Genomic DNA, 26,479 nt, shown 5'->3' on the forward strand with positions numbered 1-26,479 from the left:
TCAGCTGAAGAGAAACCGCGGACAGCTGATCGTGTCCCTCGTCCGGCATCGACAGTTTTCTCGTCTGCTTGTGTTAATTACTTCTCCGTCTGAGCGTGCGAGGTGCTGTTAACCCCGTCTCTTAACAAGTCTTGTTTTCTCTACCGTCATCGGTGTTAATTGGCGTTCTTAGCGGCGAGACCACGTGCAGTATGGGGCATTTCCTCCCCAAAAAGCTGCATGAAAATGAAGGTCAGGCTGAAAGTAAAGAGGAAAGTATGAAAAGAAACTAAAAGGCACCGGTGAGGAGTCATGGCTGAATGCTGGCAGTGAGAAGGGTTAGGGTTCACCAAAGTGTTTCTTCTTTCTTGTGTATTTTCGTTCCTGCACAGGTGAATCTTACTACTAATTTGTTGTTGCAACAATCCTATTTCTCGATGTTCATCATTAAAGCTGGAAGTTTTCCAGTTAAAGGTGTAAATTTGAAAGACTTCATTACCCAGGTAATGAAGCCTTTCAGTGTGAGTGTGCATGAGGAGACGTGCTGGGTGAAGGTAATGGAGGTGGTGAAAGAAAAGACATTTGTGGATTTTGGTATGAATCTTTTACTTCATCTGTGAGGAAAAATTTAATTTGGAGGAAATCTGAAGCAGCTCTGTGTGTGTGTGTGTGTGTGTGTGTGTGTGTGTGTGTGTGTGTGTGTGTGTGTGTGTGCATGTATGTGTGTGTGTGTGTGTGTGTGTGTGTGTGTGTGTGTGTGTGTGTGTGCATGTATGTGTGTGTGTGTAGGATGATCTGACTGCTGCACACACTAGTTGGTTGAAAGCCCACAGAAACTGGCAGAGTAAAGCTGTGATTACAGACAGCAGGAAATCATTCACTGAACTGTGTTTGACACTCAGTTTGTCAGCGGCTCAAATCACAGTAAACCCTCCATCTTGAATTTCCACCCAGTAAACGATACAAGCAGGAGTTAATCTGAGATGTTTGCATGTACGAGGACGATTAAACCAAGATAAGGTCATATGTTCAGTATAAAAACAGATTGATGAAGGCGTGTCTGATAATTTTGAAGATCACAATCTGCTCTCATTTTTAAATGCTACACTGTGAAAACAGGTTTTGAGGCGTTTTACATTCGTCATTGATCAGTTTAAGGCTGCTTTTGTACTGTTGCTTTGCCAGAAATGTGACAGTGAACGGCGGTTGGAGACCTCCGGTTCTGAGTTAATGTAACCTGACTCATAACGGTCACGTAGCTTCAACGAGCCTTCACAGACACCAGATTTCTATCAGCAGTGCACCTTTTATAAAGCATTTAAAATATTAATCAGAGGATAAAATAATCACTTATTTTGTCTCTTTGGTCGCAATGATTTGTCATTTAAAAAAAAGTGAGTCCCTGGAAAAAAAAGTTTGGGAAACACTGCTCTAGACCAGTAAGACTGACTGGGTCATGAGTTGGTCAACAGCGCTTTTATTTTCAAATACCATTTACCCCTTCCTAGTGGGTAAAGGCGCTTCAGAGCACAACTTTACAGCACAAGTAGCCTGTCCAAGCTGGCTCTGCAGCTTGAAGGTTTGTGGAAGAAGTTTGCCAGCAGGGCTTTCTGCCAGAAAGATTAGGGGTAAGGAAAGGTTTAAGACTTTCTGGCAGAAATCCCTGCAGGCAGACTCCTCCCACATGCATGCTGGCAGTAGAGACTGATGGTGCAGATATGCTTCATCTCTGGACAGATGCCAAGTGGACAGATCCTATCCATTTTCTTTCTTTGAGAACAGGAGAACCAGGCTTGTGGTGCGTTATGGATGCGCCACAGTGAGTTGACAGACCAGTCACTATACCTGAATTTGCCTGATCACGAGTCAAACTCTGTCGAGTGCAATGCACCAGGCTCACAAAGCTCAGATCAATCTGTCAAAGTGGGCAGCATCGATCAAATGTGGATCAAGATTCTGTTGCTGCATTTCCTATTTCTTGCTTCAAATGTTTTCAGAAACATATTTTAGAGTACTGCTTAGGTGTAATATGAGACATTTGTGACCTAGCCGCCAAGACGCCAACCGCCTCCTCACTCACCCAACAGCCGGAGCTTGTTGCGATCCAGTGCGTCCAGATGCATCCTCACTGGAATCTAGTATTTATCGGTTCATTCAACTTGGTTTTACTTTAAATGAACAAAGAAAGAAGCAATATTTGCACTATTCCTACAATTTTCCTGTTCAAGGCCCAGTTGTAGCCACCTTAAGTTATTTTAGTTTTCACTCTGTTATTTATTTAGAAAGCTTTAGGTGGCTTGTGCTATTTGCTGTGATACCTTGTTTTGCTGAAGTCACATTTCTTGAATCTCTACAACAGAGGTGGTCAGTGCAAAATTAGAATAAACCAAAATGGCCACAATCTAAAAACTCACTGGCCAATCTTCTAAAAATGATTTAGCCTCTGGGGTCAATGAGCAACATCTTGATGCCTCTGGTACAACTAGTGGATATTCAGATAACACATATGTGGCTAATCTCCAAACAGATATCTGCATATGAATGTACATGTACTACAAATGGAAGCACTCCAGATACCAGAATCTTGTCCCTTGCCTCCATATTCTGCTTTCATATGCACATCTCTATTAATACAGATCAGAATGGCCACAACTATAAGACTGAGATTGAAAAATACCAGAAGTTTCCTTTAGCGTTCAGCTTAAAGAAGACCTGAGCTCAAGTACAGCTGAGTCTGACAAAAGCTGTGTTCATCAAGAAAGGAAGGGGCAGACTCACGGTCAGTTCGCAGGAAGTTGTTGAGGAGCTGGAATAGTGGGAAGCTGTCCCAGGAGTCAACAGGCTGGACCTGCAGAGCGGCGTCCATGTCGGCTTTGTACAGAGACAGAAATGTCTCGGCGTGTTCAGCCATCAGCTCCGGCCACCACGAGAAAGCCTGAGAGAGACAGAGAGGTGTGACAAAACAATATCATATATAATATATAATATGGTAACAGTTCTGAACAACACAGGCAGATGAGGCCATCCATGATCGTAAAAAAGTTCATATGTGTTCTCCTAGAAAACAAGGAGAAAGAGTGTATTCTGTTGTTTAAGTTGGAGGATTTGTTGAATCCCTCACAGGTCTCTGGAGGTCCTGACATTTGGGTTTCTTGCTCACCACTGTCTTTATCAGTTACCAAGACCTACTGAAGTTAGTCAACTTGACCTTCTGTTACATAATTGATCCCCACTGTGGTGTTTAAATGTGATAACATTAAATCATTCATAATTTTTGCAAAGAAAACAAGAGCATCTACTTTTGTTGTCAGTTGCCTAGCAGCAGTGTCCTCACTGAAAACCATTCAACACCAAACATGCTGTGAACTAAACTCTTCATATGGAAAACACAAAGGAGTTGTCACATCTGTTGGTGGCCTGTTGTTGGTAGATTCACACCTGTGTCATAGAGTCTCTATTTCATAATCATTATGTCAAGTGAACTCTAAAGAATCCTCACTGACTTTGAAATGTTCTTGTATCCATCCCGACTTTGGCTTTTCAGTCACTTCATTTGTATCTTCATAGTGGCATCGGGTATATTTATACTGCGATCAATCAAAAACCCTTAACTACACCCAGGTGATCTCAAAGATGAGAATTCTAAAGTCTGAATACCAGAGGTGCAGTTACATTTGGAGTCGAGTCAGATTCAAGTGACAAATTTGATGACTTCAGACCTGACAAAATCAAAAAAGACTTGCAACTCACTTGGAAAATGTAACTCAGCAAATCAATTCAAATTCAAAACACTTAATTTCCCAGATGCACTTTGTTTGAACCAATCCAACAGCATCCAATCAAGTTGCAAGAAAGAACGATGAAGAACTAACGTTTCATTACTAAGCTCCAGTTGGACAAATGATACCAAAGATACTTTCATTAATGTACAAAGTCTATACGACGGTAGGCAAAAAAACAATGGCAGTATACAAAAAATGTGGGTTAAATTTTACAGACAGAGATGCAACAACTTTAAAATTTGTTAAGCATTTGAAGTTGCACAAAGAACAGGAAGTTGAGGCTTTGTGCAACATTACATGATATGATAATAAGTCAAGGCTAAAATTAGCAAGCTATTGCAAAGCTAATGTTAGCTTAACAGCTAAAAAAAATCATTGATGCTGGAAACTCACTGTCACAGTATGAGTACATTATACATTATGACATACATTATGACATTATTAAGTCTTGATTTAGAACTCAAAGTTTAGGACTTGGGTCTTGACTTGGAACTTGTCAGTCTTAAAGGTTCAGTGTGTATGATTCTGGGGATCTATTGGCAGAATATTGCAGAAATGGAATATTATATTAATGAGTGTGTTGCTAAGTGTTTTTAACAGTGTATAATCACCTAAAATAACAATATTTATATTTTTCTTATCTTAGAATGAGCTGTTTAGATCTATGGAGGGTGTGGTCCTCTTCCATGGAATCTGTCATGTGGCACTGCCATGTTTCTATAGTAACTAAATATGGCTTTTCGTGTTTTGCACAGGTTTCACAGACACCATGGCTCCTCCTACACCGGGAGTCTGCAAGTTGTGGCTCTTGAGCCACATGCAGCTCTTTTGCACCCATCCAGTGGTTCCCTGCGGCTTTGACAAAAAGTTATGTTGAGATAAAGTGATTATTACATTCTCCAGTTGCAAAAAAGTATTTTCCTTTAAATTTTGCTGGTGGCTACTCTTGACTCTCCTTAGGCTAGCTGGATGCTAAATCCAAAAACAAGAAAAGTCTCCATGAAAAAACATGGAAAGTTGCGGCTCCTGGGAGATTTTTTTAAATTATTTTTTTGACCAAAAATGGCTCTTTTGATAGAAGAGTTTGCTGACCCCTGTCCTACATGAGTAAATTGCAATCTGCAAACTAAATCCTACACACTGGTCCTTTAACTTGGGACTTGCTTGCCTTGATTGTGACCCGAGTTCAAAGACTTGAGACTTGTTTGTGACAGGTAACTTTAAAGCTACGTTGAATCATTGTTGTAAAAGGTGAAAACTTCCAGGGGTGCTGGATACTTTTCATAGCCACTATACTTTACTCACTTCCTGTGTGTCTAATGTCTTACAAAGGTTTCGATGACCAAAACATCCTGATCTGATAAAGAAAGGTGACCCGTTAAAAGCAGCAGAAACCTAAAATAATGGAGGCAGATGCAAGATTTCTTTAGTTGCTTTTAAGAAGACAAAAAGCCCAGAGGTGCTGCTGCAGCCGGGCTGCGTGGCCCTCCAGTGGCCAGAGGTCGGTCTGCTCAGGTGACCGCTGCTGTCGACAGCTAAAGGACATCTGAGAGAAAAGTGCAACCAGCCTTGAATCACACGCTGATGCACTGAGGTTGGTATTTGTATACGACGGAGGAAGAAGAGGCAGAGATGTAAGATGGAGAAAAAGAGAAATGACACGGCAGCAGCTCTCAGTCGTGGCCTTGCAGGAAGACTCGTCCTTTAAAATGCGCCTTTTCAGTTACAGCATTAACTCTTCAACACTTTCCACTCTTTCTACTTAAGACTCAGAGACAGTTGATTGTAAATAAATGCTGTGATCAGTTTATTTGGAAACACAAAGACAAAGAAGAACAGAGACTAGAAAGCAGCAGAGTATTCAAAGAAAAGGGAGACAGGTGAAGAGACAGGAGACGTGAGGACAAGAGCAAAATTAAAGATGATTAGAAAAACAGCTTAAAGTGGGAAAAGTGAGAGAATAGGGGAAATGGAAGAAAGATGTGAAGAAGAGATGAAAGAAAAAAGAAAGGTTGTGATAGAAGATTAAATATGCATAAAAGAGAAGTATGAAACAGAAAAACAGGAAAGAAAGAGAGGAAAGGAGGATACGCAGAAAGAATTGAAGAACAAGAGCGGGGAAGAATGAAGGGAAAAAGACGGAAAGAAGGAATATGGAGGGAAGAGGGATGGAAACAGAAACTAGTTACTACTGAGAGATGATTTTTACATCCAGAGGACTGACCATTGACCATTGAACATTATGATGTCACAGTGAAGTCAACCTTTGACCTTTTGGATATAAAATGTCATCACTTCATTATTTTTTATCCTATTAAACATTTGTATGAAACTTTGCTGTAAAAAGCAAAGAATTGTTGATTTACAACCAAAAACATGTTCTGTGAGGTCAAAGAAAGAAAGAAAGAGAAAAAAGAGAAAGAAAGCAAGAAGGGAAAAGAATAATGGAAAAGGGGTGGAAGCAAAACAAAAAGACAGGATGAAGGAAAAGGGGGAAAATCCTGAAAAACAGACAGAATGAAGGAATAAAAATGAGAAAAGAGATCGAGGAGGGAAACAAGGTAAGGTAAGGGGCAGAGAGCAAAATAAGAAAGAAGAAAAAAGCATTGAGAGAAGACAAGATGGAATTTATGGAAGAACTTTATTTATATATCAGATTTAATGGACAGAATTCAGCTAAAGTGCTTTAAGAAGGATCTAAGAGGAGAATAAACACATGGGAATGGACAGAAGAAGGGAGAAAAGCAATTATAGGATGAGAAAATGAAAAGGGGATTTACTCACGAACAGTTCCAGCCTGTTTACCACCAAAATATTCCTTTATTTGAGGAGGAGACGAAGAGGAACGTTGGCGCTGTAAAGGGCTAATGTACTTATTGTACCACCAAGGACATGTGTTTCTGCATCAACAAACAACTTGTCAAAAATGTGAGAAAGTGTTATTGCTGAATATTTTCCATATTGTTGAAAGACCATCTTGAAGGTGAAGGGGATTGTGGAGCCAAGGTGACAATAAGGGTTTTTTTAAGAGCAAAAAAAACCTGAACACAGGTGAATTCACAGAATGAATGTGACCAAGTAGATAATGACGAGTTAATTCAGCCACAGATGCATTGTGGGGGGGGCCTGGCTCGTAGTCGGAATTCCAGTTCATCGCAAAGGTGTCGGATGAAGACGGGGTCAGGGTTCTGTGCAGACCCGTCAGCTTCATCCACATCAAACTGGGCTTTGTGCGCTGTGGCATTGTCACGTCGAAAACAGGAAAGAGACAAACACAAAATGTTGCTACAAAGTTGGAAGAACATTATCTCTGAAATATTGTTGTATTCTGCAGCGTTGTGATTTCAGAATTTCAGATTGTTTTTTGAAAATCATGGACGCCATGACCTCCGGCACTGAAGAGAAGAAGGACCATCCAGACTGTTGATTTCAAAAGCCAGCATCTGTGTTGTCACATCTCTGAAGGTCCCATTAATGCTGAAAGGTACCTACAGGTTCAGCGAGACGATGCCAAGACACATTGTGGACGTCTTCCAGCAGCGTGTCTTCGTATTTAAAGAGTTCAGGTACCAGACTGACCTGCAGTCCAGACCTGTCTCCCACTGAAAATGTGTGGTGCTTTATGAAGCACAAAAACAGAGACCCCGGACTGTTGAGCAGCTGAAGTCGTATATCAAGCGAGAATGAGTAAGAATTTCACTTTCAAAACTCCAACAATTAGTGTCCCAAATGTTTACTGAGTAATAAAGTTACACTTTGTACTCAATTCAATTGAACATAGGCCAAAAAGTTTTTGCAAATCATTGCACTCTCTTTTTACTTATGGTTTACACAACATCCAACTATTTTGCAATTGGAGTTGTAAAAAACTAATATTAAGGGCCTTCACATGATATGATACATGATTGTGAGTTCATTTTATTCATCTTGTCACAGCTTGTACACTCCGCCCAGCGTTCTTCTTTGCCTGTTTAACCATAGCTGTCTTTTTTTTTTGTTGTTGTTCCTTTTGTTCGCTTTTGTTTTTTTCTTTTGTGTCTCTGTCATCTTGCTATGCCGTTGCATTCAGCAGCACAGGAAGATAACATTTTAGCTTGGTTATGCGGCCTGCTGCTCTGTGTTTGCCTCCAGTTTTTCCTTTGTTTTGCCTCCAGCGAACACGTGACATAATTTATCAACTATCTCAGTGACCATTCTCTTCTCCTGAAGTGAAAATGTCACGCTACTCTATACACGTAAATGAAAGCAAGCTAGCAGCTGTTATCTTTGACAATAAACCTGAATGTCTGGGACTAGATCTGTAATAATAATAATGATAACAAGATATAATAGAATTTATTCACTCAGGAAAGTTAATTTTCTGTTATTTTACTCTTGACAGAAGAATGCACAAAGAAGTTCATCCAGACATGTCAATCACTGTAATGAAACTGTTGTTTAACTACAACCTTGTTGTGATTTGTGCAAATCTCTTTTGTTTAAATAAATCTAATGAATTCTATTTATGTTTGTGTTAAAGAAGTACAGTATTGTATAACTAACTATAAGGAAGAGGTTTTCTTTTTCACCTTGTGGGTTTATCAAACCTCGTCTCAGCAGTCCACAGTCTCTGATTCAAAGTTTTTTTCATGTTTTATGTTGTTAGCTACTTATAATCAGTTTTAGGAGTGATTTCTTCCCAAAGACACATTTAGTCACCTTGCTTTTGCCAGTGTTGTGTTAGAAACTGTGTTTCCTTCCAAAATTTCATCCAGATTTTGAGTAAATCTGCAAAAGAAAATGTGGAGGAATGCTTGTGTCCATCCTCTTGAGAAACAGTTCCTGTTCACAACTGATTTACCAAAAGAAGATAACAAAACTTAAACAAAACTTGCTGAAAATTAAATTTGGAGAGTTAGTTATCTGCAAGTTTAAATTTTCTGAAAGTTGAATTATGTGGCCAAGAAGTGAAATGACAAAAATCAACCTAAAATAGAAGATAGTTTGGACTTTCCCTCTCCAGTTTGAGTCTGATGCTGCTTTAGTCTTAAAGCAACACAAACACAAATGTGAATTTGAAGTATTTTCTTCCCTCTTTGTTCTCATCCACAACCTGCAGATGAAAACTCATCTTAAAGTAGGTATTTATGTTTCCATTCAGTGTTAAAATTCTTTGAACATCTGAACAGAGTCAGTCACAGATTGATGACATGAGGATCAGAGTGCTTTTATTTTTACTGTTTTTCATGATTACCTTATTTATTCTATTTGACGTGCTGACACAGAGATCTTAAGAAACATAATTAAACATCAAACAGTCCTTTGTCATGGCAGAGAGGTTATCTACAGTCTGTATTCTCATGGATACAGATAAGAAATCAAACTGACGTATGTGTGTTCATGCCTAGTTTCATACACATCGCCTTGAATCATTAATTCATGTTATCATGTCAACAAACAGAAAATAAAATCAGCCTGCTCTCAGAACTGCTCTAAAATATAAAACGAAACTGGATATCTGAGATCAGGTAAAAAAAAAATCATCATTAAACTGATCTTGGTGCAGTTTTAGGACTAAATAAATACAACCATTAAAAAAAAGAAGAAAAACATCTGTTGCTGCTTGTTTTGCACACAAAAAAGTTGTTTTTTCTCTCAGATTTTGAGCATGAACGTGTTAAAATCTGTTTTAGTGAGCACTTGCTGACCGCATGAATGTCCACCAAAGCTGTTGCCTGTGAATTTGGTGTTTATTTCTCTACCGTAAGACGTCGCCAAAGTCATTTCTGAGAATCTGGAGGTACATTCAACCGGCCTGCCAACCGCAGACACACAGACCATCCAGCTTCTTCATCTGCAACATGATGATTTGCAAAACCAAGTAATTTGAAGGAGACACGTTGCACTGCATGAGGACATCGGTGGTCCAACTCATAATTCAGTCATTACATTTAAAAATCACAGGAAATCCTTCATTTTAAACACATCGCCTGCATTTGGGTGTTTGCAGTAAGGGAGAAGATTTTAACAATCCAGTGACCATGAAACACATTAATTCACACACAACAAAGGTAACAAAAAGACGGTTGGCAGGGACACATGGAGAACAGGGTCTGATGGGGCTCAGGATCCCACAAATGGGCAGCGATACAACAGAAACACAAACACGAGCGGAGGATGACTGAAACATTCACACAACAAACTTACCTCTCTTCCCTTCCCATGGTGGAATACAAAAAAAAGAAGAGAAACAGACAGTCAGATAAACACTACGAAAAGGCTTAAATGGATTATCTTTTGAAATTCTGAACAAGGTGTCTGCCGTGGTTCCCTCAGGGGGTCCCAGTCCCCCGAATGCGACTAAAACGACGGCTGCACTTCGGTGCAGTTGACTGCTGATTCTTCCAAACATTTACACGAGTAACACGACTGTTCTTTTTAATAGATCTGTGAATCCCTTCAAGATTTGAGTGATTTTTCAAACCTTTTGACCTCTGGACTTTATAAGTTGTGTGTTTATGTGTGAGATTCTTCTTCTTTGGTTGCTCCTCCAGTCTGTATTCACTCTGTTTGTTTGTGATCAAAACATTAAGGTCTCCTTCCACTTCACAAAACAGCATGTTTTGCTTATTGTTGCTTCACGTGGATGTTTGACCTTCACTGTGCAGAATAATGAAGTACAGAGTTTGTGTTCACATGCATCTGCTGAAAGGAAAGTTTTTCCATGCTTACCCTAAATTCAGGTATTTTTAAACCTGGGTCAGATTTTCTTTTACATATTTTAGGATCTAAATGACTACTGGCTGCTGTGCAACGGCTGCAACACAATCCTTATTTACTGTAATAGATCATAAAATGTCTATGATATGCCACTAGACATTAAGTTGAAATATTGATTTGGAGTGAGTGTATAACTGCTTCAGTTCCCCGTCATGAAGGTCTGTCTGAAAAGGTCCGTTTCTGTGGAGATCTGCTTCATACTGTTGTCAGACACTGAGAATTGCAATCAAACAAGCCTTTTTAGTGGACGAACTTTGGCAGAAGCATTTGCCTCCAAGGATTACTGCTGGACTGATTCCAAAACTTTCTGCATCTATTTATCTATTAGACCCCCAAAATATGTAAAAAAATAGGACCCAGGTTCAAAAATAAGGGTGTAACTCAGGACAACATGCAGGAATTTATATCATCACAACAAATGAATTCACTTAAGTATAATGATTCTGTTTTTTTTTTTTAACAATTTCTGAATCCATTTTTAAATTGCAGACTGTAAAAATTAACCAAACCTGGAACTTTGAGAAGAATCCCTCCCAGAATTGTATTTCAAAAACTGAGTAAAACTTTGTGAAGTGAAAGTGGTTAAAGTGGTTAATAATGTAAAATTTTCACTTGCACCCATGTAACTTTCAAGCACTCAAATAACAATAAGTCAGGTTCACAAATCACAGTGAATAATTTTTGAAATGCTAATTTTTATGGGGTTTCTAAAACTGACACATCTAAAGAAGAAAAGTAAATTAAATTATCTCAACAAAAGATTATAGTTCAGCAATACTTTGTTTAGTTTATTTCAAAACTTTGTTTGAAAACTTTTGATTGAAAACTCAAAAACCCAGTGAAGGCAGTTGTCCTGCAGTAATGAGTTTTCTTAACCTTTTTTTTTTATTTTTTTACTGTGCACTGATGGAAATTAGCATTGTGATCGCAGTCATATTAAATTACAAAACAGATCCATTTTATTTCACATGTTCAACATGAAGCGACGTGTGCGCTCAGACTCTCAGGATCATATTTCCTCTGTTCTGTGGAAGCTGATCGCTGCTGACGTCACATCGGTAACTCGGTCTGCTCCTCTGGCTTCAACACTACAGCTACAGCAAACGCAAAGGGTTAAAAAAACAAAAATTACTGGGTTTAAAAATACAGCCAGGAGCTCTAGAACATCTTCTTTTATTTATCATTTTCGTCTTGCATTAGCTTGATGATCAGGAGCAGCTTGATGTGGCAGTTCAATTCAAAGAGGATTTATTTAATACTTTTATATGCAGCGTAGCAATGATGCTGCTAAAATAAAAGTCAGACTAACATGTGATGTGCATCATTTTCAGAAGTATGAATAATGATATAGAGTCTCTCGAAGTGCTAATTTTTCACGTTCTAGCGTTAAAAAAAAGCAAACAAAAAAACCCCACAATAAATCGGAATATCGAATCAGAACGTTTGTAAAATCGCAAAACTTAAGACTCAGCCTGCAGGTATCAGGATTGTGGTCCAGGATTATGTGTGACGTGCAAACTCGAATCCTTTAAAACACAAACGCATGATGAATATTTTTGAACAATATTTGCATGTTCTCAGATTATTGACTTTTCAGCGAGGAGAGGAGTGAAAGTCATTTTAAGAATTTTAAAGTTGGTAATTCAGCTCCGTCAGACTTTACTTATCAGAGTATTAGAAACACCTGAGGGGGATCTTTAAATAAAAAGACAAGAAAGCAGCGTCCGTGTGGACCGACTGACACGACGACTCTTCACTTCAACATCATCGTAATGAAACACTGACAGAAAATAAACAACAACAACAACAACAACAACAACAACAAAAAAAAACAACAGAGATGGGAGTGAGAACGCTGTTAACGCTGACAGTAACCGAGTAAACAATTCATGATCCATCTCTAAATTTAAGCTGTGACAGCTTGTGGCGGTGCTCTGACAAAAAGCCTCTAATTTGTAATTAACATCACATCTGAAGCTCAGAGCAGAGTTTCACCGGTCGCCATGGCAGCGGCAGAGCGCGGCCTGTTATTAATAGCTCAGAAACAGATGCCTGAGCGCCACGCTGCCACTTAGGGCCGATCAAACTGCCACGTCTCAACACCTATGATTGATCAGTTTTACACCGTGGCGTATAAACGCCGCACGCATATGGGCCGTGGGCGTTGTTTTCATCGTGCCTCCGCCGCAGATGTTAATGCAGCGCCGCCACTTGCCGTGTCATCTGCCACTTTAGCGTGAGCGCTGCCAACACAGGCGAAGGAAGAAAATGGACAGTGCTGCGAAAAGTGATCAAGAATGTTAATGAAATGATCAAGTGACTTGCGGCGTCTTTGCCACTGTCACTCAGACTGTCGGAGTTAAACTGTTCTTATAATAAATCAAACACGACAAGAAGACTTGTTTTCTTTTACTCACAACAACTCAAAAAAAAAGTTATTCCATCATGGTTACTCTGCAAATATTTACTCTTAATTGGACACGTGGTTTAGTCCAGGCGTCTCAAACTCGAGACAGGTTTGTTAAAAACATATTTGTTTTTTAAATGTATATTTTATTACAAATAATTACAGAAAAAAATACTGTTGAATAAAATAAATCACAACAACATGAAGGTACAGAGGTGCTGGGCAACTTCGACAACATGATGATGCTCACTCACATGAGGTTTTGTGTGTATTATTGTAATTTGTTGCCGTAAAATCATGTTTCCTCTTGGCTTTTGTATGAAGTACTAAAAAAGATGTTTCTTGAGATAGTCTTCAGGTTTTGGCATCTTTAAGAAATGCTTGGATGGTTAAATCTTTATCAGCACTGAAACAATAAAACTAAATCAGAAAACCTCAAGACCACATCCAGGACCAGTTCTGAGACCCTTAAGGAGAAATAAATAAGATACCTCAGAGTGATGTTCGTCGTTCTGCTGCAGGACTTCGATGCAGAGTTCTCCCAGTCGCATCATGTCCTCCAGTCTTTTCTCTGGAGCTGCCTGAGCGTCCACTGAAGGTCCGAACACAGCAAAGAAACATCAGGGATTCAATTTTAAAAAATATCAGAAAATTAAAAAAAGTGAAAGTACTGAACTAAAGCACAGGTAAGTTTATGCACCAACATTTAAACATGACTTCACAGTTTGCTGCCCCATTTTTCCAAAAGGCCCACCAAGTGTGAAAATCTTAAAAGGGTTTGCTTGCTGTTTCTTGTGTTTATGGGTAAAACGGTAAAAAGACCGTTTTCGTTGTCTCTAACTTTCTCTGCAGTCAGTAGAACCACGGTTCTCTATGCATCCTCCAGTAGAAACAGCTGCTTCTTAGCTTGAGGACGGCAAACGTCCACGGAACAAACTGATTCATATACAGTTAAGCGTGTGGCTCTTGGACACAGACTATGGCGACTCCCACTCTTGGATTCATTTTCCAACAAACTTGAAACCCCGTTCAATCAATTATCTATTGACGATTGGCACATCTGGTCTCAGTTGACTATATGTTGTGTCCACTCTGATTCTGATGAGGACACTTGCAGTGTTGAAATGTTGGTCTGTTTGCACAGTTACAAGCTTTTTGTAAAGGATCTGCTGTGCTTACATGTGGATTTTGCCTCATACTTATGTAGATATTGTTCCCCGGCTCATGGCTCTATATGATTTAAGTTAGGTGCCACAGTGTGTGTTGTCTCCTGTGCTCTCCTGTGCCCAGGTACTGCACCTCCCCCCTCTTTGCAGCTGCAGTCAGTCTGCCTTCAGGACCTGGGACAGGACAGGGAGTCTGCAGCAGAACAGGGCCAGTCGAGGATTCAGCAGACTGAGGTCTGCAGTGTAGCCCTGCAGTGGCAGGATGGACTGCTTGTTGTCTTTTGTGTATTATGTGTCTTGGTTTGCAAGGACACTCATTGTCTCCTCATGTGCTTTACTAGCTTCCCTATCTAGCAAAGACACTTGTTGACTTGTTGAAATGACGACAAAGAAGAAGAGATTTAACCGTTTTTATGTTGTTCAGTGTCTATGGACGGACGTTTCTATTAAAACAAACTGGAGATGCTGTGTGGATGCGAGTCGTGGTCACGTGCAAATGACAGTTTAAAAATTAGACTAGTCTGAAAGAGACACAAAATTACTACAAGAGTCTGGGTCTCATGAGGGGTGGTTCAGGGGTGTGGGGGGTCTTTTACATGTCAGAACCCGGGAGTCAGTTATTTCATTGGTGCTTTCAGCTCATATGAATTCGTGACTGAATTGTGATCCATGTGGATCTTTTCATGTTTTTAGAAGCGTAACATGAAAAACGTAGTTACAGGTACTTCTGACCCCTGCGCTCTTTTTTCTTCTTCAGTGTTTTGGTCTTTAATGTGAAGTAAAGACGTGTAACAGTGAGCGACAGTATGTATGTTTTGCCTACAGTCTAGAAGAAGAAAAGTAGCAGGTGCTGTGATATGAAGACGTATTTGATAAATCCTCCAGCAGCCTTGTCTGTTTTTTTTTTAATGTTCAGATTAAAAATGTGTGTATTACAGAAGAATGGAAACATTCCTACTGCAGCACCTGTTCAAAACCACATGATAAAAGTCTCACCTTTGATCTGAGCATATTCAATCAGCTGACTGTAGTTGATTTGAGCTGCTTTTTCCAGACACTTCTGCACCAGCTTCTTCATCTCCTCTGGAGGAACGGGAGTGGTGATGTCCTTCATCAAAACCTGAAACAACACAAATGACAACCACACCTCACTGAAGTTCAGGGAAGTCAGCAGAAAACGGATCAGTTTATCTGATAAGCTCCTTGTTACCAGATAGAAATCACTCCTAACTGGCCAAAAATTCATGAGATTGGTTCTCGGCCCTGGGATGAATTTGAGCACTTAATAATGTCCTTACCAGTGGTGGCCACAGCCACATCTGCATCATCACTGTTTCTGCACAAGTGCACAATACATGCAAGAAGTGGTGCTGATGTAAGCATTACAAAATGATGCAATTGGATATGACTGTCAAGTCTTGATATGTAAAGATCAACAGATCACTGGTTTTATGCCCTGACAACTGTCATTTACATTTTTAAGTTTTCCCTTAAAAACACACAGTGTCTATTTGGTTTCACATGTGATTTATCACTGTGTCGTCTTTGAGTTTTTTTTGAGTGGACACGTGCCGGATACCGCAACTAGGTGGGGTTGGAGAGAAAAAAAATACAGTGAGAATCACACATCCTGCCTTTCAAGTGGATTACTGAAACTGAAGACTCATTTTGATTGATTTTATTTTAATAATATCGATACTGTGCCTCCCCTAATGTCTATAGATCGATAGTTTAATTCATGTGAGTGGCTGCCAGGGCCTGATGCAAATGTTTTTCTGTTAAACAACATTATACAATTTAAGCTCCTTTTTTGCATCATATTATTACATAAATAATAATGTAAATAATTCAGTTACCTATAATTTACATAGTAGATAAGTTGGCGGTTAGAGTGGTTTTAGTTCTCAGTTTATTTTCAGAGACACTTGATAAAAACAGGCCATGAATGTTTCTGCTCTGTTCCTTTAAGGATTGAGAAAGCTGAGAAAACCTTGCAGTAAGTTTGTACAAACACATTTGAAATGCAGAAGTATTTAAATGTGCTCCTGTACCCGTTCCTGCAGGGAGAGCGTTGCCTTCAGGGCCCCATCTGGTCGTCCAAAGGGAAAGCAGTACCTGCAGACGCAAAACGTGGGCGGTCATCACATTTAGAAACAATCTCAAGGACAACTGCGTGCAAAAAAAAAAAAAATAAAGCAGAAGAAGAAGAGGAAGAATAATAGGAAGATGGAAGCAGCGGCAGAAAGACGTCAGTCAGCGTCAACAGATGGCTGCCTCCTTTCATCTAATTACACTGATGAAGGAAGCTTTTCTCACCTCCAGCTCTGTCTGAGCGCAGACGAGGCAGTTCAGGGAGGTTTCACGTTGCTAATTGACAAGTGAACAGAACTAAATAAACAAAGGCACGCGGTCACACAGGTCAGCCATTTATTGGACAAAAACCTAGAGACAGATGTCCTCTTCCTTTGCATTGATACGAGTGGAAAAAAAAAACAAAACTAACAAAGTGGTTTTGAAAAAATATTATTAATAAGGACTTGATGATTCAGTTCATACTTAAAGTTAAGTCACAAGTTCATGATGTTCATTTAAATGAAAAATTAAAAACCATTTTGGAGCCGAATACATTGAAAAGGCCAGAATCTTTTTTTTTTTTTTTTTTTACGTGATTAATTAAAATGGCAAAAATGTAAATCACTTTAGCCGGCCAAAAATATTTGTGTTACAGCCTCATAAATTACTCACTCATTTGTTGCATATCATTTAAGTAATTGGGGTGTTTTTCATCTGCGTATTTGTCACACAGCCCTTTTCAGACACAAAATTAGCAACAACCCTTTCAGACTGACTCAGTGTGGTGGATCAAACCCGGGTCAGGGTCTGTCTGAACGGGCCTGAACCCTGTCTCTGTGGGTTTCTACCATCTACTATTTTATTTTGCCAAATGCAGTTAGAAAGAGTCATAGTTTGGGTTGCTTGTTCTGAGTACAAAGAACATGGCTTCACCCCATTTCACAATCAACAAACGATCGGTTTAAGTCTACTCTATATTTAGAATATTTTCACTGCTTAACTTTGCTGCCAGACAGATTCTTCTGACAGGAAACCACCGTTGTATATAAGCCAAATATCACTCTTTCCAAACCAACCAAACTCCATTGGCAAAATCAGTAATTTTACCCCACAGCATACAGGAGTTGCTGGTCTACCAATGCCTTGATCAATTTGTTTCCTTTTGTAATTGTGTGACTTTGCTGAATCCCAACTATCATTCTAAAACACCAGAGTCACACAATAACACAAACAAACTAATGGATTGAGGCAGCAGTAGACCGGAAACTACTGTATTCTGCAAGGTAAAATTACTAAATTCGCCTATGAAGTTTGGTCAGTTTGGAGAGAGCAATATTTTGTCGTGTAATAGGTGTTTTCCACCAGAAAAGGCGGTCTGACAGCAAAGTAAAGCACCAAAAATATAGCAGACATTTAATGATATTGACTTTTTTTGGTGAACCTTTTTTTTTTTGTTTAGGTGGCTAAAGCACATTTTGTTGATGAATCTATCGACAGCAGTACACCGCTTAGCTTCTGTGCGGGTACTCCTCTTTGCTTCTCCAGACTGTAAGGTGCTGAGCCCCATCTACTGTAGGTATTAGACTGACTATTGAAAAATACTTCATACTACCGCACTTCAAATAAACCAAACCTCAAAACCTCTCTGAAATGCTTATAGAGTCAGCACGTCCTGTCTGGTGCTTCGAGTGAGTGTTGACAGTTTTATCACATAACCAAAACCACGATCTTTCCTGAACATTAAACAAGTGCTTTAGAGTGCTTTCATGCTTAACCTTACTGGTTCGGTTAACACAGACTCTTGTGCGTTTAGCAATTAATACGGTTCATTTCGTCTAGTTTGAAAGCTGTCGATTAAACCCTGGCGTGGATCGAACAATCAGACCGAGACCTCTTGAAAAGGTGGGTCACAATCTCTGCAGCGGTTCCTTTGTGCTTCATTTGAAAGCAAATGAACCGACCACAGGATTTTATGATAGCAGATAGTATAATTTTAGAAGCTACACTACCAGTAAAGTCATCTGATGAACATGAAATCTGTTCAGAGAGCGATCTTGTAATTTCACTGGATGAGTCATATTTTTATGTAAATCAGTTGGTTACCACTGTAACCCGTACGCACGTCAGCACAGATATTTTCTGATTAAAAGGTCAAAAGCTTCAAAACTGTTTGTACTTTTACTATTACTGTGTACTTTCTCAGTTCATTAAGCCCATTACAAAGTGTGTGACAGCGATCACACACTAATTCATCAGACATATTACTGGAGGAGGCGTCTCTTACAGTAATATGCCACAGATATGACTGTACAAGATGCCTCCTTTAATCCAGTCTTCACCTGTTAGTTATGGTCCATAAGGCGGCTGATTTGGAGTCTAATTATTTTAATCATGCTTATAAACAGTTTTATGTCTTTGTGAGCTCTTTGTGTTTTCTGGAGAACAATATACACATCAGAGGCATTAAAGTGCTGCATAAACTTCAGTTAGTCACTGCAATTTGATTTCATCATGTGGGTCCTGATGATGCAGGATGACAATCAACAAAACTACAAAGACTCCAATCAATGATTTACCTGTCAGGCTGTACAACTACATGATTTCTCCTCTTGGTTTGTTTGTAATGCTTCAGCTTGAACAGGAACCAGACATTTTATCCCTGGTCCAGATTAAATGAACAAACAGGTGTGAAGCCTGTCTTGGTTGCTACAGGCGGATGCTAAACAGTCCCTCCATGATTTTGCGGGCTGTTTTTGTGATCGTTGCGGCCTAAAATGCCTGATTTCACAGCAGCTGTTCTAAAAAATTGTGATGCATGTTGCAACATTTTGAGGTGTTTTTTTGCAATTAAATTGTGGACACAAGTGAAAATTGCAAAAGAAATATGCTACTTTTTTGTATCATTAATTAAAATCAAAGGCAACTTGATCCTGGGAGAATAAAGACTCTGCACTCTATTCTGAGTGAGTACCCTTACCAAAAAGAAAAAAGGATTACAAACACTGTAACATTTATTTGTATGGAAGACTCGCAGGAAGCAGTGATGATTGGTCAAATTTGATGAAAAGTTTGGACAAAATTGAAAGGAAGACAAATGAATTGTCTGCGAACATTTTGCACATATGTTCAAAAATCAAAACATTAAAATCTGTTAAAAAATTTCTCTTATAGTTGCTGTTGCAGATTAGTATATTAGTATAAGTATAATTTGAGGAAATAGAGTTGGAGTTGGTCAAACTGAATCGGTTGATCCGCCTTCATGATCCTCCTCCCAAACAGAGTTGCATGCTGAATTTCTATTAGGAATGGAAATTAATTAAATACAGATGAGGAGCGATTGAAAGCATCGAGACTGGAGACACCACAAACTGGCATCATGAAATGTGCACGGCTCAGGACAGAAGGAAGAGAAACTCTACGGAGGGTCATTAAAATATTAAAAAATCTGTGATATCAGTGAGGTGAGGTGCCTGTACAAGAGATACAGGAGTATCTGCCACTGTACCAAAACACTGTAGAGCAGCTTCTCCCCTCCTTCATCAGCACCTAGCCTTATAAATTAGTTTGTTCTATATATTTATTTATCTCTTCAGCCATTATTTATCAACTAATCAAAAAGGGAACTATATCAAAATCTCATTATACAGCTTTGTTGTAAATGATAAATAATTCCCTCTATGTTTAAATGTAGTTTAACAGACACACATTTAACATCGTCAATAATGTATCATGCAAATTCATAACAGTAAAGCTTATTTGGATTTAAGTGAACTGACAGGAACAGAAAGAGAGAAGTAGACCTGAATTGTGACTGTTGTATAGTAGGAAACATATTTTCTGTCTATTTCTTGTTTCAACATGACAATGCAGCAGTGGTCAAAGCCAGCTTTATAAAGAAATGGTTTTCCCAGTTTGGTGTGGAGGACCCTGACCGGCCAACAGAGAGCCCTGACCCCTCAACCACATCCAGCACATTTGGGATGAAGTGAAAGTCTGCCTCTGATCACACAACATCAGTGCTGAACCTCACTAATGTTCTGATGTCTGAACGGGATCAAATCCCTGCAGCAGGTTCAACGTGTGGCAGAATGACTGTAACCAGACGAGTGGAGGCTGTTATACAAGTAGACTAATACCCACTATTCTACACTGGGTTGCACCAGCTACGTGTCAGTTCTCTCCTTGGTTAGAAACACTAAACACTTAGGCATGAGTAGTTAATTTGTAAGTAAATCAGCTACTAAAATTGGTTGCACCACAATAACCTGAGCATATCTGGACTAGTTTGGACATAAAGTCATAACTAAGACATGTGGTTAATCAATAATCATCATGGTTACCATGCACATTAGCTTTCTGACTGGTATGAGTCACTTGTAGCAAGTGAGCTAGATCAATATTGAAACATGATATCAATAAATTAGAGATGGCACAAGTACTGCTGAAGTAGAACTGCAAATACTTGTGTAAAAAAGGACATTTCTACCAGGTGTTTGTGTGCAAAGCTAACTGAACTGCACCTTTGCTCCCTCTCTGTTTCATCTTGTTGTGTCTTTATGTAGTTTTTGTCATGCACATCTGTCGTGTGTGATGTGCACAGTTGGATACAGCAGGGAATCGTCTTTATGTGTCATTGTTGCATCTGTGTGGGTTGAAATCAGTCTTGATGTTGGGATGTTGATGGCGCACAAGGATGCAAAATAAAAAGCAATCAATAAATGCAAAAAGTAATGAGTAATTAAAATTAAAGTAATGAGCCTGTTTTAAAAATGTAGGGAGTAGAACATACAGATAATTGTCTTAAAATGTGGACAATTAAAGCAAAAAGTTCTTCAAAAAATAAATACTCAAGTATAGACACCTGAAAACTTTACTTGAGTACAGTAATGAGGTTTCTGTGCTTATTTACTTCACTCCTCAAAATGCCGTGCAATTAAAGGAAAAACTGAAGCTCTGTGGCCAAAAACTGCTGTTTTACTATCAGTGAGTATAAATTCTGCGACATTTTATCATCTACCCCAAACCTCAGGGCATGTGCAGTATTATAAAGTTATGTTGTAGCTTATCTAAATGATTGAACTGCCTTTAATTTATTTTAGCACAGTGATCAACAGCTGATATGGATCAAAAAGACTGCGGCAGAATCAGAATCAGAATAATCACCTGCTAATGGCGGTGATAAGGATTGATGATTGATTAATCAGTTATCAAAATTTTGATAGGTCAAATAAAATTTAACTGATATGAAATAAAGATCTTAAATATAACAGATTATTTTTATGAGCGCAGCATTTTATCTGATATTCAAGTAGCTTATATGTGTTTAACAATGTAGGCCTTCATATCTTTATATGTTTAGAAATGTATGTAATGATTTTAAAGAATAAACAGCATGTTTCTGTGGAAATAAAGTTTTGATTGGGAGGGAAAAATACATTTGATCAATAGGAAAGTGTTTACAATTTGCAACCCTATCTGTTGACAGTGATCTGTTTGACCCATACAGGCGTGATCATACTTTTATTTTAAGCATGTCCACATACTTGTGGCCCTGTGGTGTATATTTGGTGTGCGTGGGTTTGTTCATGACACCGAAATAAATAAACAAGTGCCACCTACATTTGTCTTTAGTCGTGGATCGACTCGCCTGTTTGTGGGTAAAAGCAAAGATAAATAACTGCTTGTAAATCCAAACAGTGATGAGGTAATCTTCAGATAATCTGCTGCTTATGTAAGAAAGAATAATAATCATTAAAGGCAGAAAACAGGAGCAGCCGTTAACATTTATAACCTTTAATGAATGTTTAGTGGCTGAGCTCAGCTTTAATCTAAACTAAACTGTGGAAATCCTTCTCTTGTCTGGGGGACATTAGCATAATCCCAGCATTGTCCCGGCCATTGTTTAGCAGCATTAGCCTCTTGTTGAGGTGAGTTAGTAATGACTCCCGCTGATCGACCCCCCCCCACCCCACCCCGCCCGCTCCTCGGCCCTGACCGGCCCCTCCTCTCCTCTCTGGGGCCAGATGGAGGGCCCCTCTCAGGCGTGAAGGGTTTAAAGAGCCGGGCTTCAGGACAGTTAATGGCACAGGTCCATTCAGACGAGTGTTGCTCAAGGTCTCGGGGCTGTCGCTTTCACACCGCGCTCACAATGTGTTCACACGGCGGCGGCGGCGCTGAATAGCAGCACGCAGATGCAGGGAGGTCTCATCAGCCGCCGCCGACGCATGTCCTGCACCTGTTGTGTGCTGCTGATGGGGCTAAAAATACCCAGACTGCCTGGGTTTATTATGGTGCAGTTAAAGGAGCATACCAGGGTTTTTTTTTTAAACATTTTTTTAGGCTGTTTTCTTCAAATCACTTCACATTTAGCAAAACATGCTGATGTGTTTAAGATGTATTTTTCCTGCAGGTCATTCATCTAACACTCATTCTATCAATCTATCTATTCTATTTGCAGCCTCGGTTGTATAATCATTTCTACTGCATTCAGATTTTTACAGTTTCATTATTGTTGTGAGGTAACAAGACTTACCAAAGCAACCAGTAAAATGCACTGTAAAATCAAATGTTCATATTAATTAATCATAATAAAAACTTAAACTTTAACTTTTAAGTTTAAGCTTTACCAAATGTTTTTAAAATCAATCAGTTCTGTACTGTAAAAGTTTTGCTGACCTAAAATCTTTTGTTGAGATGATTTACTTTTCTTCATTAGATAAATTTGAATCACATGAGCTTTAGAAACCACACAAAAAAACATACTTTAAAAACTGTTCACAGTGAACTATGAACCTTACTTTTCCTTATTTGGATGTTTGAAAATTAGATAAAAAATTATCTCAACAGAACATTATTAGTTGGTAAGACTTTTTTAGAACTTGAGTTGGGCTCAAAACTCAAATCTATTGAATGAAGTTGCCTTGAAATTTTAAATTTTCTCAACTTTTTGGTTTTTACAGTGTTAATTTGGTGCAGTGGGAGTGTGAATGAAAATTCTGAGATGGATTCATCAAATATTTTAATTTACCTGTAATCAAAGAGTATATGTATATTTCAGCTCTGACAACCTCCAACTTTGAAGTTTATCAACTCAATTCAATATTTTTAAGTATTTCTAATTTATGTGGGTTTACAGTGAGGAAGTTTACATCCATAAAATGTCATCACCTCATCATTTTGTCCTCTTAGATATTTATTTGAAATTTTGTCATGATCTGCGCATGAATTCTTGAGTTATGGCCCAAAAAGTGTTTTGTGAGATCTCAGTGACTCCAAGTGGACATTTGGACCAAACCACCACAACGGCCAGATGTAACCATTGGATAAAGTTTTGAATAAAGTTTTTTTGAATAGTATAAATATGCCTGTTCATATCATAGATCAGAGCCCTTCAGAAGGTTCATGTTTTAGCATTGAGCTGATCAGATCGCCCACTGTAACTGAATTTACTTCCGAACGGCAACCAGCAACAGGATAAAAAAAATCTTCGTTAGATTCCTGAAAAAAATTTTTTTTAACAGGTTTGTAAATCAAAATAAGAATAATAATGTTAAAGTTATGATTAGCTTTAATATAAAAAAAATCACACTGCAATTAAAATATCAGCAATTAAATATTAAATTAAATAAATTAAATATTTTTTCTAATTCCATTCGCTCTTTTTGTGAAAGTCACAGAAAGCTGCAGTGCTGACCCTGCCTCAGGTCATCCACTTTCATATGACACCAATATCTTCAACCTGCTGCAGCCTGTCAGAGATGGACAGATGTAACAGTCTCTCTCACACACAGACACACACAGACACACACAGACACACACACACACACACACACACACACACACATTCACACACACACACCAAACTCATGATCTCCTCCAGGTGTAAGCAGTAAGAAACATTTTAACTGGAGCAGATGAAAGAGTTTTGAAACCTTTGCAAGATTATTATCTGCAGATCATGTACGGTTCTTTTTTCCCTTTCACATCCAGGATCAGTTGTTTCTGTGTCCACTGAATGACCTCAACAGGTCAGGATGAACTCTACTCCGTATTCATCCTCTCAATCCAGTCATTAGTACGGCATGATTAGAGTGATGAAAATTATCCATTTGCTTTACCAAAGTCAGACTTGCACACTATTATTTCAGAAAATAAACGACCATGGCAGAGAATAAAAAAACACAGGATACGGTGTTTAAAAGCCACAATATCACAGTTTCTATCAGGCGGAGGAAGATATTTCAAAACCTGGACAAAAAACCCCAACAAACTATCTGCATGGATCAATAAAGCTAGACAGAAGTGAGAAAATGTATTTTCTGTGAGTGAACTTTTCAAAGTCAACTAATTTATTTCCCACGCAACACATGAATGAATGAAAACTACAGTCTTTCACGAGGTTTTTTGTTGTTTTCATGACTCTGATGAGAAGATTTTCATACCTAAAATGTGTGATCTGGTTCTCCAGCAGAGCCATGAGGCGACTTCTGATGGCATCAAAGTGGTCTTTCTCCTCCACGGTCACCGTCCCCATCCCATCAGGCCTGACGAGACAGAAGAATCACACACAGGACACAGTCAGCTGACTGCCATCTTTACCTCTGCGCTCAAGGTATGAACCCAACTCAAACACATGAAAGGCTGGTCACTGATAAACATTAAATGGGTAGAAATTCCTCTACTGTAATGCTTCACACTGTAAATTCACAGACACATTTTCACACAACTAATTGCACTTCAGTCACCATGTTAACACACCAGGTCTATTTTTGTTGGATCGGCTGACATCTCTAAAGCATGGTGGTTGTGGTTTTGCAGGATGTAGCAGCAGTGCACGCTTTTACAAGCCTGTTTGGGTAAAATAGTACACTGATATCAGAACACAGACCCCACATCTTAGTAAATTTTGATTTTGGAAATGATTTAGTCGATATATATTAGTTCTATTTAGTTTAGTTTAGTTTAGTTCAGGGGTGTAGTGGGGATAAAGCTAAGTTAATTCCATTTGTTCGCCTCGTTGAAACGAGGCGTTACAATGGGCAATTTGAAAAAAACAACACAAGGAGGCAAAATCCAAGTCTATGTTTGGAAATCGATGATCATAAAAAAGTAAAAATCATCTCGGCTTGAAGTCTCCTGTATGTTCAATCCAGGGGTTAATCCAGCTGTTTAGGTCACGGTTTTATGATGAGACGACCCAATGCCAGCTGACAAGACAGCACATGAGGCGCACAACGCTCTGGATGATGCAGGACGTAAAGCACTCAGGCAAAATGCAAAGTTTTTACGGACTCCCATCAACTACTGTCTGACGATGATTCAGCCTCTGGGGACAACAGCTAATGTTTCAGGACTTCTGGTGGCATCAAGACTTCCTCTTCTGTGCACTGGCCATTATTTACAGTCAAATTTGTTACTTGAGATGCAGATTATTAATGCAGATAAAACATAAATAAATAAAAAGGTAAATTGTCATCTGATGGGTTCCAGGATTACAGCCTGCTCAAACATGATTGGTTAATGCTACTTGGACTGCAAACAGAAACCATAATGCTTCAGATGTCAGCTGTCTCAACTAGACAGGTCTGATCAAACATGCCTCAAGATTATGTCACTGGGTTGGCTATTTCTTGCTTAAAATGTTTTTAGAGACATGTTGAAGAAAGACCACATCATTATTTCCTGCTGAGACCGTCCAAGTCGCAGTACCCACCGGCTCCACGCCCTCATCGGTACTGCACATGTTCTGGTTGCAAAAACGATGATGACAACAACCATAATGCCAAACTCGATGTGTCAAAACGGTGGTCCACAGTTAACACGTGGGTGCCAGAGGTGCTGACTGCAGTACAGAACCAGATCTGGGGAACCTGGACCCAGCGCTCTACAAGATATAAGAGTCTCGGATTCTAGTGTAGCATGCCAGCATGTGCACTTTTTGTTTTGCTGAGCCATTGTTTTTGCTCTATAACAGGAATACATCTGACCTTGAGTAAGGTGCCGGGTGACCCTCCAACCATTTTCTAATTAACAATCAAAATAAACTGAATCACAGTTTGTTTCCCAACAAGGGCTCCAACCCAACCTGTCTCTTTTATCTTCTGTCTATAATGACACTTGACTTCTGCATACAGCTGATGAGGAAAAGTTGAAAATGAAAAGTGGACAGACGAATTCATCTTTATTTTGCATCCTAAAAACATGCTTGCTTAATGGCAGTGTTTCCCCCGTGTAGGACTGCAAGAAAAAAATATTTAGCTTTTTGTCTGATGAATATTGTTATTATTGATGTTTGTTTCATTATTAACTGGCCC

The 26,479-nt window shown here is 39.0% G+C and overlaps 1 protein-coding gene across 1 annotated transcript in view; it reads right to left on the reverse strand.

Moving 5' to 3' along the window:
- cadps2 (Ca++-dependent secretion activator 2) overlaps positions 1–26,479 on the reverse strand; it is a 271,647-nt gene that overhangs the window by 58,468 nt on the left and 186,700 nt on the right. Inside the window, exons 14-18 of the mRNA XM_084733727.1 lie at positions 24,608–24,709; positions 16,145–16,208; positions 15,090–15,213; positions 13,419–13,519; positions 2,758–2,914 (exon numbers count right to left, since the gene is read on the reverse strand). Of these exons, the coding sequence (XP_084589853.1) occupies positions 2,758–2,914; positions 13,419–13,519; positions 15,090–15,213; positions 16,145–16,208; positions 24,608–24,709 (548 nt within the window). The remainder of the gene's footprint in view (positions 1–2,757; positions 2,915–13,418; positions 13,520–15,089; positions 15,214–16,144; positions 16,209–24,607; positions 24,710–26,479) is intronic.

The sequence above is a fragment of the Lutjanus erythropterus genome, chromosome 13 (assembly GCF_056507025.1).
Source record: "Lutjanus erythropterus isolate fLutEry1 chromosome 13, fLutEry1.hap2, whole genome shotgun sequence".
Taxonomy (NCBI): Eukaryota; Metazoa; Chordata; class Actinopteri; order Lutjaniformes; family Lutjanidae; genus Lutjanus; species Lutjanus erythropterus.